General features: G+C 45.1%; 1 protein-coding gene across 1 annotated transcript in view; it reads left to right on the forward strand.

Annotated features, from left to right (window-relative positions):
- Positions 1 to 386: 386 nt before the first annotated feature.
- si:dkeyp-14d3.1 (transmembrane protein 132C) overlaps positions 387 to 14,342 on the forward strand; it is a 77,623-nt gene continuing 63,667 nt past the window's right edge. The window contains exons 1-2 of the mRNA XM_062454070.1: positions 387 to 903; positions 1,290 to 1,371. Of these exons, the coding sequence (XP_062310054.1) occupies positions 817 to 903; positions 1,290 to 1,371 (169 nt within the window). The 5' untranslated portion in view covers positions 387 to 816. The remainder of the gene's footprint in view (positions 904 to 1,289; positions 1,372 to 14,342) is intronic.

Here is a 14,342-nt window from a genome sequence, read left to right on the forward strand (position 1 = left end):
ATTCCTTTAGGCTATATATATATAGAAGAAAAGTTATTTTCAAACTGTCTTGTGTTTTCCTCATTCAGGCTACTCGTCTTCTGTTAGTTACATTGATATTTTTCATTGTGGGCCAGTATATCCAATTTGATGTTTTATAACATAGCCATTACTGACCATATTGGTTTGTATTAAGTAGCCTAATGGTTGTGTAAATCACTGCAACGTCTGTTAAGCGAAAAGAAACATGCATTCATATCAAATGTAAACAACCAGAAATGTAGGCAAACCTAAATAACCAAATAGAACAACATTTATGGACCCTAAGCACACATCCACGTTGCGTGCGTGATTGCGCTCTATGCTTACAACACCACACGCCCCCTTCAAAAAAATTGTCAATCCAAATGGTCACCAAGAACTCTTCCTTCCTCACTCGTTTTCCGTCGACCTTGTCGCAGTGTGCTGTACCCTGCACAACAGTGGATTTATGGCGATTTTAACTTTTCGCATGTTCAGAAGACAGAATTGCATACCCAACTGGAGCAAGGAAGACTAGCCTGTGCTTCTGATACGGCACATGCAACCATGGTCACAAGTTTAATGATAGAGTATAGACTATAAAACATGGAACTCTTAAAAAAATAACTTGATAAACATCACACAAATCATCTAAAAGAGTGTATTTTAATTTCATCATTTTTGTTCCCGCCATACATCGATGCTGGAGTTGCGCGTGATTAGAATTTGTATTCTTCCAAGAGGTAAGGTGACACCTGAAGAACTGTTTGGAAAGAGCGAACATGTTTTTCTACGTCTACTTCATAATTTAACAGAATGTCAATTAAAGAAAATAATTTGAGAATGGTGGTGATATTCTTACGGACTACCATTACGCATCGTCAAGAAACTTCGGGCGCAGGAGTAAGAACATCAGTAGGCAGATGATGTGAAGGACACTGAGATACCCGAACAAATGTTGTACATTTTCTGTAATCCTAAAATGATGTGACAAGGTTTTAACAAGTCTCGGCTTTCTCGTATATTTATTCACAAGAAGAAAATACTCAAAAGCACTACCTAACACAGAAAAGTGTCTTCAGTGCAAATCATTTTTCTATCCGGCCAGGTTTGACTTGTTTGAAGAATAACTGCGTCTGTCTTGATTTTTGTATTTAGCAGTACCATGTAACCCAAACCCTATGACAAACTTGTGAAAACCATATTCGTAAAAAAATTACCACATTTTCGGCAGTTTCAGATGCAATCAATGCCTTGTCGTTTTTGAAGAAGGCTATTTGATAACGCAGGTCATTTTGATGGATGTTTTTAAGGAGGCAAAGAAGATGATGCACATCTGCGCGCTTCAGGCAATCATGGTACTTCTAGGGGGTAAGTATAATTTAGTTAAATATTAACAAACATTTTACTCCCTAAACATTTCAAGCATCTCAATTCTATTAGAAGACTGTATTGGGTACAATGTTGATAATTCATAATAAATTGAAGCCAGCCTATTTTCAGACATTAGCCTATCCAATATACAATTCAGTGTTGTTTTGAAGTTGTCTTTTATGTTGTACAGGGGAAATGTATTAGCAGAAAACATATAGCCTATAATAAACCATGCTACTTTGTAAAGAGACTGCACCTATTTATGTTATTGCCTATAGTTGAATACTGACAAAATGAATGGATTGGAAATATTTGTTGCCTGCATCAGTGCTTTGTACCACCAGCACAAATCATATCAGATTTTGCATTGGGTGTTGTTGCAAAAAGCTTTCCCCAGATTTTTTATTTTTAATGGCCAGTGTGATATTGTGCAGAGTCTTAAGGGTCTTGCTATAGACATCCAGACATTTTCCACAGAAGCAACACAGAAATACCCATTTTGCACATTCTGGGCATGGTGAGCATTGTAGTGATTGAGAGACAGGTTCAGAGGAAAAATTGCAGCACATTGCATAATGTGTCAATTCTTCACATACTGTATGCATTATTCCATTCCTGGCTGCAGAGAAGTCAAAGTTGTCTGAGGTAGGACCAGTCACAGCACAGAAGCCTGAATTAGGAATAGTGTACTCTGATTAGAGCTGAAGAGCTGTTCAGAAAAATCCAGTTCTTTCTTGCAACTTTAGCAGGCATACTGGAAAGGCATATTTTTTAATTGTGTTTTTTTTTCTAGTGCAGATCTCGATTTAGCTTAGTTCCATTCATGAACATCCTGTCTTAGAAGTCACTTACCACAATCACGGCTTTTATCACCGTCTTGACTTGGATTCAACTGGAGTGGGGCTACTTCTGGAAGGAGATTGTTCCCTTCCAAATAAAAGGACCATTTAACAGTAGGCTACCAAGTCACAGACATTATAGAATGGAAGATAGTTTGAGTGCATGTTGTTCAATCTTACCACAAAAACAGCACCCCTAAGAGGATAGTATTTATACACCTGTGTGATGTTCATGGCCTTGAAGGAGAGGATTTTTTGATGGCCGCACAACAGAATCTGTTCAATCAATATTCTGTCAAAATACTGGCCAGCACTAGTCTTAAGTTGTTACCAGTATAAAAACACAAAGTGCCATTGTAGTATGAAAGTATGCATTAATTGGCACCCATATCCATCACCTCTTCTCATAAACTTTAAGAGGAAATGCAATGTCTCTTCTACCCCTGTTGTACATGAGCCAATGCTTCTTGACTGTCAGAACATTTGATAATCTGCTACGGTCTTAATTGAACTGGCAGAACTGCCTTGTGGGATCCAGTGATCCAGTAGGGAAATCAACCTGCTTCTACCTAACACCCATCAGCTGTCATCGAAGGCTGATGCAAAGGGGGATCAAGCATGAATACTCCACAATCTCCATCTCTAAGTACCTAGCACTCCAACCATGCTGTCCTCTACTTCAACCGAACAGTGTGTAGTTCCTGGCATCGCAATGTTCTTCGACTATAGGATTTTCTCAGACAAGGACAGTGTGAACACAGCTGCAGAAGATTGTCAAGTGTTTCTCTGGTTGTTCTGATGCTTTAATATGCGCGTTGAGGGAGTCACTCAACCATGATATGATGCTTTTCTCAAGTGTGAGCCCATCTATTTGCAAGAGGAAGTGAAGAACTATCACTGTCCTCGGCGTGATCCACTCTTCAGTGATCCACACTTCAGTGATCCACTCTTCAGTGATCCACTCTTCAGTGATCCACACTTCAGTGATCCACTCTTCAGTGATCCACTCTTCAGTGATCCACACTTCAGTGATCCACTCTTCAGTGATCCACACTTCAGTGATACACACTTCAGTGATCCACTCTTCAGTGATCCACTCTTCAGTGATCCACACTTCAGTGATCCACTCTTCAGTGATCCACTCTTCAGTGATCCACACTTCAGTGATCCACTCTTCAGTGATCCACTCTTCAGTGATCCACACTTCAGTGATCCACTCTTCAGTGATCCACTCTTCAGTGATCCACTCTTCAGTGATCCACACTTCAGTGATTCACACTTCAGTGATCCACTCTTCAGTGATCCACACTTCAGTGATCCACTCTTCAGTGATCCACACTTCAGTGATCCACTCTTCAGTGATCCACTCTTCAGTGATCCACACTTCAGTGATCCACTCTTCAGTGATCCACTCTTCAGTGATCCACTCTTCAGTGATCCACTCTTCAGTGATCCACACTTCAGTGATCCACTCTTCAGTGATCCACTCTTCAGTGATCCACACTTCAGTGATCCACTCTTCAGTGATCCACACTTCAGTGATCCACTCTTCAGTGATCCACTCTTCAGTGATCCACACTTCAGTGATTCACACTTCAGTGATCCACTCTTCAGTGATCCACTCTTCAGTGATCCACACTTCAGTGATTCACACTTCAGTGATCCACTCTTCAGTGATCCACTCTTCAGTGATCCACACTTCTCGGAGCCCAGAGCCAGCTTCCCATCCACACCCCTGAAATCCTCCACGAGAGCTGCAACTGGCAGCCGTCTGGGCATGGTGATGGGGTCAAACCCTGCAATGGTAAAGCCAATTGAAGTGAACAGAATATTGAATAGTTTTAGAAGTTAACAAAGGGGAAGGGAAGGGGGGGGGGAGGGGGGTGGCACCAAAACCAATGGTTTAAAAGGCAGTTGTAAAATCCCCATTGTTTAGCTGTGAGTCAGCCGTGGATCCGTGATGGGTTCCCTGGGTGGCTGTGTCTTCAGTGCATGCTTCTGGTGGTGCAGTCTCCTCCAGATATGAGGCAGGAACAGAAATGGGTTCCTCATCATTTTCTCATATCCAAAAATGACTCCTCTGCTCCTCAGCCCATTCAGGTTCGCTCATCATTCCCTCTGCTTTCATGTTCCCTCCTCTTGACTATTCTGGGAGGTCACGGGAGGTCAAAGACTGTTGAGTTTGTTTCAGATCTGGCTTGTACGGACTGCCTGCGTGAGTCCCTGTGTCAACGTTTTGTTCAAAAGCTGACATCCAATCCAAAGTCAGTTTGTGTGTCTTATCAAGGCTGCCTTGTCGAAAGCTTTTCCTTTATTTCATTCAGAGCAGCATTGCCAGGGTTTTTGACATTTATAGCATGAGCCTGATCACTTCCTGGTACTCACACAGGGTCCATGGGGATGTGTAGAAAGTGGACTAATGGAGTGTTAAAGTTGATCTGCCCTCATCATCCAGAGGACCTTGTTCCCAGGAATGGAAGCGGTTGGTGATAAACTCTTTGTTAATTCTGGGCTTGAAATTGAACTGTTATTTTTATTATGCTGTGATTAATTACCTTCTGGCAAATGTATCTCAGACATCCGACACAGTCACCTACTGTCATACTCAGAAGGTCATTATGACACGACCATGATCATGTCAGAAGGTGAGAGAAAAGTTGATGTAAAACAAAGTCCTCCTGCATTCTTTTCAGTTCCAACAATCATTGCTGACATTTTAGAAAATACTTGTATTTTGGAATTCAGTATGCGTTTGTGTAACTAAGGACAACGCTGCTCATTAGTTACACAGAGAAAAGGAAGGTGAAGTGATGAGTCACGGACATTAATATTCCAGTTTAAACCAGATGGTTCCAAATGCACAAAATATCACTGATTCTATTGGTTTGAATTAGAATTATTTTCAATTTAATAAATCAATAAATATATCCGATGGCACATTTTCATGGGTGACATTGGGATTGAACCCCAGTTTAAGACCAACTGTAGAGTCCAGCAAGATGTGTAAACTCAACCGTATGTCTGAGATAATCCTGTCATTTTCCTTCCTTTCTCTCCATTGAGGCACAGAAAAAGATCCTAAGGTGACTTTTCTGCCGCCACAGTAACACAGGGAGGAAACGTGAATTTTGACTGAATGTCACAGCTTGTCGTAACTACACAGGCTTTGAGCATGAAAAAGAAAACATATTGATGTCCAGAGGAGCAAATAACACTGTTATTTAATACAGTTTGTATCCAATATAGGCTACAGGAAATGTTCTCCCAGTATAACAATAATCTACTAATGTGCTGTGCTGATATGACTTTGAAGCGACTCATGTACTAAGTTTTCATTACTGCATTAATAGAGATGCTATTGTGCAGGGCTTCCTGTAGGAAAAAATGTTAAGCCGGCATAACACAATATTAGATATTAATGCAATATGTTGTGCTTGGAGGCTTCTAAGTTAATATTAAACGCAACACAATTACACATGAGGCCTTTATTCTTTCGTGTACATGACTCTGTTTAATTGAGGTTGTGTAGACAAGGGAATTTACCCAGGAATTTACCTCTTTGCAGGACAGTGGCCTCTAGGCTACATATATCATGTACTGTATTTCATGTGGAATTATGCACTGGTGTCTGGACAAAGGCCCCCAGTAGCCGACGCGTGAAACAGGCTGAACGTCTGTCAGGATCAGTTGGAAAGACCAGGGTCAGAGGAGTCAGAAAAGGCTGGGAAAGTGACAGGTGTATTTTGTTGAAAACGGTTGAGAACTTTGACCCCTCTTTGGGATTCAGTATGTTGTACTTGTGTGTGGAGGTCCACTCCAAAAGAGAGTAGCTTGGATTTACATTTCGGAGGACTTCAGGGTGTACTGTTAAATGAATTTACTGTTAAATGTTGAATTTAATTGGAGCCTCTTTTTGGATGACTGGAGTAGGTTGTTGCTATGGCTTCTCTATCCCAATACTTGTCTTACTGTGGAGAGTTTTCTTGTTGAAGGTGAATCAAAGTGTCTGTCTGTAGTGCAGGATACAACAAGCGTTTTGACAGTTTGACTTGGACAGGTCATGTGTCAACGAGACTTCAGGAAACAGACAACAAAGGCAGTTGATGTTAAAACAACACGCAGGACAGCTCTGTTGATATCTCCTGCTCTTGGGTTTGAACTGAATGCCAGGGACTGGCCACACAGACACTGTTGACCTTGAGTTTGTTTTGTCTTAAATTTTAGAAGAACTTCCATCATATCTTTCTGCCAAAAGGCTGTTCCTCCATCTGGCCTGTGCCATCTCTCAGGTACAACTCTTTATTAGCCTTGGATCATAACATGGCTGCTTAAATGTTTACTCAGCAATATATGAAATATGAAACCCTGGCTCACATCCAATCTATCTTCACTCTACATCCACTCCCATCAACTACCTGCTGTGGGCTTGATATCATAAGTAGGAGCTGTAGGTATAATTCTTGTTTTATGATGAAACACCCAAAATACCTTCAGTGATTATTTCTATTTTATTTTACTTATCACAATCAGCCATGTTGAAGCCCTTGTTGAGTAACGTGCTTGACACGTAACAAGGTGGGACTCCTAATTGGGAAGTGGAGTGTTTGTGCGTTGCCAATCAGCAGAATCACATTCTCCCATAATCAGAGTGCAAAGTAATGGCCGCACACAATCAGTGTGCAGTCCTGGCAGGAAAAGGCTAGTTTAACTTTAATGAACTCCGGTTTGACAACCTTCCGTAGTTGACACCTTCTGGGGAAAAAACACCTTCTAACAACTCACAAAACTGCATTCTGCGATATAAAATATATTGTTGTAAAACATACCCCCTCTTCCTCTCATCTTTCTCTCCCCACGGGCCCCCACAACCAATTAGTTGAAGTTGGAACTATTTAAACTGATCTGTGTGCGGAGGCTGTGGACAGGTTTTGGACAGGCAGTGGACAGGCTTTGGACAGGCTGTGGACAGGCTTTGGACAGGCTGTGGACAGGCTTTGGACAGGCTTTGGACAGGCTGTGGACAGGCTGTGGACAGGCTGTGGACAGGCAGTGGACAGGCTGTGGACAGGCAGTGGACAGGCAGTGGACAGGCTGTGGACAGGCAGTGGACAGCTGTGGACAGGCAGTGGACAGGCTGTGGACAGGCAGTGGACCGGCAGTTGGCTGTGGACAGGCAGTGGACAGCTGTGGACAGGCAGTGGACAGCTGTGGACAGGCTGTGGACAGGCTGTGGACAGGCAGTGGACAGCTGTGGACAGGCTGTGGACAGGCAGTGGACAGCTGTGGGCAGGCTGTGTACAGGCAGTGGACCGGCAGTGGACCGGCAGTTGGCTGTGCAGCAGTTCTGTCATGACAGCGACTCGTTGGTGGCTCCTACCAACACTAGTTCCATCCCTGGTAGTGTCCTTCTCCCAACCAGCTCTGGACTCTCTCCCAGGTCAGGCCAGAGGGCATTTTCTGGCAGAAAGCACAGTCCTCTCTTCCAAGCACCACTATCTGCTCCTGCACACACTCGCCCTCACCCCAGGGGCTCCTAGTTAAGGCAAATTGGATGGGGCCTCCGCAGAGCACTGAGAATGAATGAACCGAAGAATAACACATGGATTAGCCCTGGAAAATTACGACTGTTTTATTCAAATGAGATGCGAAATGGATGAAGATGTTCTGCTACTGCTGAGGCTTTCAGACTTGCCCTCGTCTCAACCTTTCCCCTTCTCATTGCTCTGTCCTTCTCGGCTTCAATTTATTACTCAGGTACTCTACATTTAAACAAACTCTTCATTTATGAGAGCTACCCTCCCGGCTGCACACACACGCTCCCAGCCCTCTCTCCCAAAAAAAGAAACTCCAGCTTTTCTGTATTATCGCTAGTGGAACGAGCAGCAGATAGGATAATCTGTCTCCATACAGTACACATACATTCCAGAATCCCGCGGCTGTGTACCAGCCCCTCCCAGCCCGAGCCAGGGGCCTCGGTTTGAGCCGGACTCTGCCTCCGCTGCTGCAGTCACCACTCCCCTGCTTGTAATGAATGCCCAGAGACAGTGAACACACACTTGACCTTGGCACCGTGTGTCTTGCTCTGGTGCATGTTCAAACGGAACTGTTGCTTCTTTTATCTGTTATTGCTCGTAATATGTGGAGTCGTCTCCGTGTCGGATGACTCCAGGGTTTACCGTCGTTCAAACCGGGCAAGTCTTGGCTTGAATTTGTCATGAGGGGATCGTGTGTCTAATATTGACCAACAGAATTGACTTCAGCATGTGTTTTCAGCGTCTGTGGAGAGTACAGAGGACGTTCCCTTTTTGATAGTGTCAGCTGTCACTCCAGTTTGTCCTCCAAGGAGACACAAGTAGGGATTACTTTTACCAGGGTGTCACAAACTCATTCAGTCAGTCACACAGATCTGGCCAGTCCACTGTAATACTTAAGGGATCCCTTTCACATAAACCGAGCAATATCTCGCAACCGCGGAGACAAAGAACAAAAGCCAATGCATCGGGGTAGTATTAACAATCCTTTCTTGTTCGTTTTGTATTTGGGAAGCTGTGGCCATTTCACCCGAGCGATACCCAGTGCACTGACCTGCATGTCAAGGAGGCGACTTTTGGCCTAGTGAGTAATTTGTCTGGAAATAAAGCAGGGGTTGACGGGGAGCGATGCGGCAGTCTGAAGCAGCCCCCTGTGAATGGAGATGGATGAAGACAGCCTCCGTGCTGTGATATTACACAGTAAACACCAGGAGGACACAACAGAGACCAGCGCTAAGACAACAGCAGGACCCTGGGCCCCAGACATACCTGCATGTGCAGAAAATGAAAGATGGCAAATGTCCAAAAAACGTCCAAGCCGAGACAGTCCTCTCGTGTCCGTTCCAGAAATTAAAAAGGTTTCCGTGAGAAAACGTTAAGTCAGCTATAAAGTTTGTCGCGGTCTTTCGCATATAACGGATTCATTTACGGCAGACTCTTGCATCCAAACGATGTACAGGTGGGGCTTTGAATCAGCAAGCTCTTGATCTGTCAGTCAAACGCTCTCCGGTAAGCTAGCCCCTCCCCTTAAGCCTTAGTCTGAGGTGACAGAGTAGCATTCCCAACAGAGGCACTGATTGTAGTACTATGGAAGAGCAGTGATCAGGGAGAGAGCGCCTCAGAGGGGGAGAGGCTGAGGACCATCATGCTAAAGGCAGGGCTGTGACCAGGCCACTGCAGCCCACTCCTATCCCCTCATAGGCAGCCTGCCTCTCAGCACACTATGTCTCAGCGGCTGGGAATGGACGGCATTTATATAGCGCTTTTCTACCTTAACGGCACTCAAAGCGCTTTACAATGTTTGCCTCTCATTCACCCATTCATACTCTCACTCACACATACCGACGGCAGCGAGCTACCATGCAAGGCGCCGGCCTGCCCATCGGGAGCAACTTGGGGTTCAGAGTCTTGCTCAAGGATACTTCGGCACATGACCTAGGAGGAGTCGGGGATCGAACCGCCAACCTTGCGATTAACAGACAACCCTCTCTACCCCCTGAGCCACAGCCGCCCCGGGGAATTAAACGCAGACCTTGGCTGGCCCTGAATAATAAGAGCGCACATGAAAAGGCTAGGCTTGTCGTTTGAGGTATCACATGAGAGGGAACTGTCTTTATAAACATATTTTACATTCACTAAATGTTCTTTGTAGTCCAACTTGTGCTCCAATTTCTAGCCTTGGCACTCTTTGTCGGTTTCAGCAGGTTAGCACTAGCTGCCAGGTTGGTGCATACAGGGTGGAGTTTGCCATCGGTACTCCTGAGTGAATGCTGTGTCAGTATTCCTTCTCGCTAATGTGAATTGGGATGTGTATTATTCCACAACAACACATATGTTAAGTATATCGAAGGCACACAATGTTCTTTGGGTGAGCTACATCACTGAGACAACATCCAGAAAGTGCTACGACTTGAATATTCTTTTTTTTGTCGAGTCATTCGGGGTAATGAGAGACTGCATGTGTATATCTGTTTTGTGTTGGTTCCCTAGAGGTGCTGTGGGCCCTCGTTACAATCATTAATTCTGGTTAACCTCACTGATGGGAGGAAAGGCGTGTTCTTTTCTTATGGTCCCTCTGTGGAAATGCGCCTAGTGAACAAACAGAGAGGAGTGAAATAAGCTCATTGTTCCTGTGGACAACTACCGCATCCTCAAGTCTGGTGAGCTGGACCGTCTATCTTGGCAGTTGGACAGTAGAGGCTTTGAAAACACAACGTGCTGCCTCTGCCACCCATATTTCTTCTTAACTAAGAGATGTTGTTGGGAGCAAGACAGCTTGCTGCCTTTCCTTCTGATCAAGTCGGAAATAGAATCCTCCCTCTCCTCTTGTTGTTGCCTAAAGGCTTTATTTTCCTGGATGAAAATAGAGCTACTTGTCTGTGGAGTGAATTCCCACACTGACAACTTTGGGGTTAAACCACAGATTTAAAGGCAGTCCATCTGGGGCTGCAACAAAAGCAGTTTTTTTCCCTCAAAAAGAGAGAGAGAGAGGGGCACTTTGAGGTGTAAGCACGCGTCCTCCTCATGCACGTAATTCACAGTCACATTCTCTTTAATGGGCCGTGAATGAAGACCTTTCCTGATTCATTCGTAACAATTATTAAGTCTCTCTTCTCTTTCACAGTTTCGTACGGTTTCATGTTGCTGTAAGTAAGGTACAGAGATGAAAAAACCCCACCTTGGAATACCTTGTTTTTCTAGCCCAGCTCCATTAATGGCAAGGAAGTGTTGTCTTGTAGGGTAGGCTTGTGTATGTAGGAAGCACAATGTCAACTGTGTCATCCTGTATGTAGGTGACATTGGGTTAGGTTCATCAATTTCTTTCTTAAAGTGCTGCATTTCTGAATGTGCAGGAATAAGACCCGCCATGCTGCAGTGTTAATTTCTCTTTCTGCAGGTCCATAATAGCTCGCTGTGAATAGAAGAGATTTGAAGAAACCCTTCCCTCTGCAAAAAACGGAAAAAAACCTCAGATAATGAGATTCTCTCTCATTCTTTTTACCCCCCCCCCCCCCCCTCAAAGTATTATCCTTGTGTTCCTCGGCCAGCTATTTGAAATACCACCACAGTACAGTAACGACCTACGGTGACAAATGTCGTTTGGAAAGATAACGAAAATGCTAAACTAAATGATATGTTCTCTCCTCTCGACTGCAGCTTAACTTATTAAACAAGTTGGTGTGTGCGGTTAGTGTGTGGGTTTCCTCCAGGAGCTTCTTGGTGCAGTGTTTGAAGAGGCGACTCAGAGTCAACCTCACCATGAGGAGGAGTTCTCCTCCCATCTCCCCCCTCCACTGGAGAAAACTTGTGCTTTTGTTTGAGCTTGTTGACCAAATTGTGTCGGGAGAGACACAGGGAACACTGTCACAAACGATAATACTTTTTCATCACCCCATTTATTTCTCTTAGTTGGCCTGCCAGAATCTGTTTTAATGTTGATGATAACTGGCAATGACGAGAGTCTTAGATGTTGTACAGACTGTGTGTAGCTACAATCAAAAGAAAGTAATCTGTCATGTTGCTAATGCAGTAGGCTTTGTGTTAATGAATGATTTGTGGTTTTCGAGAGATCTCTCCTTCTTGTTTGCCTCAATTAGGAGATGACACATGACGTCCAGAGCAATTTCTAACATCTCTAACTGCTCTGCTCTCTTGTTTTCAGGATGTCTTCTCCTATTTTGCATGGTAAGCCTTCTGCAGCGAATGTTGCAGAGCAGCAAGTTGTGTTTCTATTGAAATCCTTTGGGGTGAATGAGAGTGTATTCAGCATTTTATTGACCTGTGCTTAGTCAGATGTGATGAGAATAGAGATCCCATAGTATGCTGTTTCCCCTGCTCTGAGACCTGGGGGAACCTGGCCAGAAGAATGCTTCAGCCAACTGTTGTACACCTCCTTATGTGTCCTGGAACGCTACTGGATCGCTTCCTTTGTTTGAGATAACTGTTGCTCTGACTGTTCTCTCTCTGACTGAGTGGGTTGGTCTGCGCTGGTTCCTCTGGTACAGGAAGAGCTTTTTCTCTCATTGTTAAATGTCCCCCAGCGTTCACAAAGAGGCCGACTCACTCTAGCCTGCCCTGCGAGGGGCCCCTGTGTTTGGCCTGATTTACGATATCACTTCGCCCATAAAGGGCAGTGTGAGGGGAAGAGATTCATTAGGGAGGCCAGTTGATGTTCTAGAGAAGTCCGGAATGGCCCTGGGAATACTGATTGGCACACAAATCTGTGCTTGTCTCATCCTCCTGGTCCATGCCCAAACCCCCCCCCCCCCCCCGCGTGTCCGTACGACCTGGCATAAAGGAGACCTTTTTTCCTCTGCTCTGTTTGGGCTTGCCCCCCCACCAGGAAGCCAGTGATGCCCACAGCTAACCCGGCCCCTCAGTTGTTGATACCCCGGCGTGATAACACTGTTAGAAGCATCAGGCCTCATCCTTGACACCTGGGGGCTGCACTTTAACACATAATGGCTTCCCTGCCGGCTGTCCCCCTCAGCACAGAGCCTGGTGGAGGGATGGAGGGGTGGAGGGGCTAAGAGATGGAGGGATGGAGGGAGGAAAGGGTCTCATCTCTCCTGCCCCAGCTTGGCCAGACAGGCCAGGGCAGGCTGGGAGTGCTGCTGTGTTTACTCTCACCCTGGGTCGATACGGTTTAATCCCCGAGATGATGCTTTCTCTCATGAACTCAAAAATAGCTCTTCCACCCCCTCGGTGAAGCCACAGACCCATTACTCTTTATTAGTTCTTACCATCTTAAACGGGGCCATCCATTAGAGGCAAGGCAACAAACAGCCCCAGTAGGGGCCTGGTAATCTCTGCAGCCAACACACACACACACACATGCACACACTCGCACACCTGCACATCCACGCACTCTCACACACATGCACGCACACACACACACACACTGACCCACATAATCACACACACACATCATTGGCACTGTCCCTTAATCACGGGTTGTTATTACAGGTTTAATTTTGCACCACTCCAGGATGAGAGGTGGTTTCAGACATTCACCTGGGGAAAGGGAACTACACTCTGTTTTTAGAGGAACAAGACCGGTAGTGAAACTTTTACAGCCAACCTCTCTGGGCTCCACTTTATTCAGTTTCCCTCCACCTTTACTGTGCTGTCTCAACACAAAACTCTGCCTTACTGTCCCTTTTGGATAGCAACAGTGAACAAGCATAACATTATATCATATTGGATCATCTATTGATTTGAACCATAGTGCCTTTGCCACGTTCTTACATTTCTTTGTGCCTCAACAACATAAATTATACTCAAAGGATGCTTGAGGGTTATGTAGTATTTATCATCTGTGACACGTGGGCACAAACTCAATAGCTCTTATTAATAGCATACTGTATGACCAAAAAATATGATGTAGGTAATTCAGAAGGACTAGAAAGCTTTCTGTCATCCTTCATGCCTAAGGAGATTAGAGCGGGGGGGGGGGGGGGGGGGGGGGTGTTGGAGAGCGGGGAGGAGGGGTGCCGGCGGGTCAGAGGGAGGTGTCAATCAACAGCAGCAGAAGGTAATGTGGCCCTCTATGTTGGATTTCCTGGCTACAGATGTATCCAATATCCCTGGAGAACTTTCTGCTCTTCCATGGAGCTTCTATGATTTACTGTGTGAGCCGTCAGGATGAGTCCTGTTCTCCCAAAGTCCTGCTCCCACATTGGAAGTGTCTTGTCTTATTTTTCTTTGTTAAGAAAGATTTCTAACTCTCTCCCTTGTGTTGCTCCATCCATCTCTTCTAATTGTCATTGAGCTCTCTGTCCTTGTCCCCGAATCCCTGTTGACTTGTGTGTAGTGGAGAGTGCCAACCAGGAAGACACTGGCAGCACCTCCTCTGTGACCGCCCATATCATCAGACCTGGCAGAGGGCTGGACAAGAGCTGTGTCCATCCCTGGTGCCTGCCTCGCCAGTCATTTACCCAGACTCTGTGTGTGTCTGTGTGAGTTTGCATGTGTGTGTGTTTGAGTGTGTGTGTGTGTGTGTGAGAAGGCTGCTACTCGCTCCGTCAGTCAGACACCTTGGTCCTGCTCCACCTCCTCAGACACTGTGGTCTGGGGCCGCTGTGATTGGTTGAATGGG

Source organism: Osmerus eperlanus, chromosome 28 (assembly GCF_963692335.1).
Source record: "Osmerus eperlanus chromosome 28, fOsmEpe2.1, whole genome shotgun sequence".
Lineage (NCBI taxonomy): Eukaryota > Metazoa > Chordata > Actinopteri > Osmeriformes > Osmeridae > Osmerus > Osmerus eperlanus.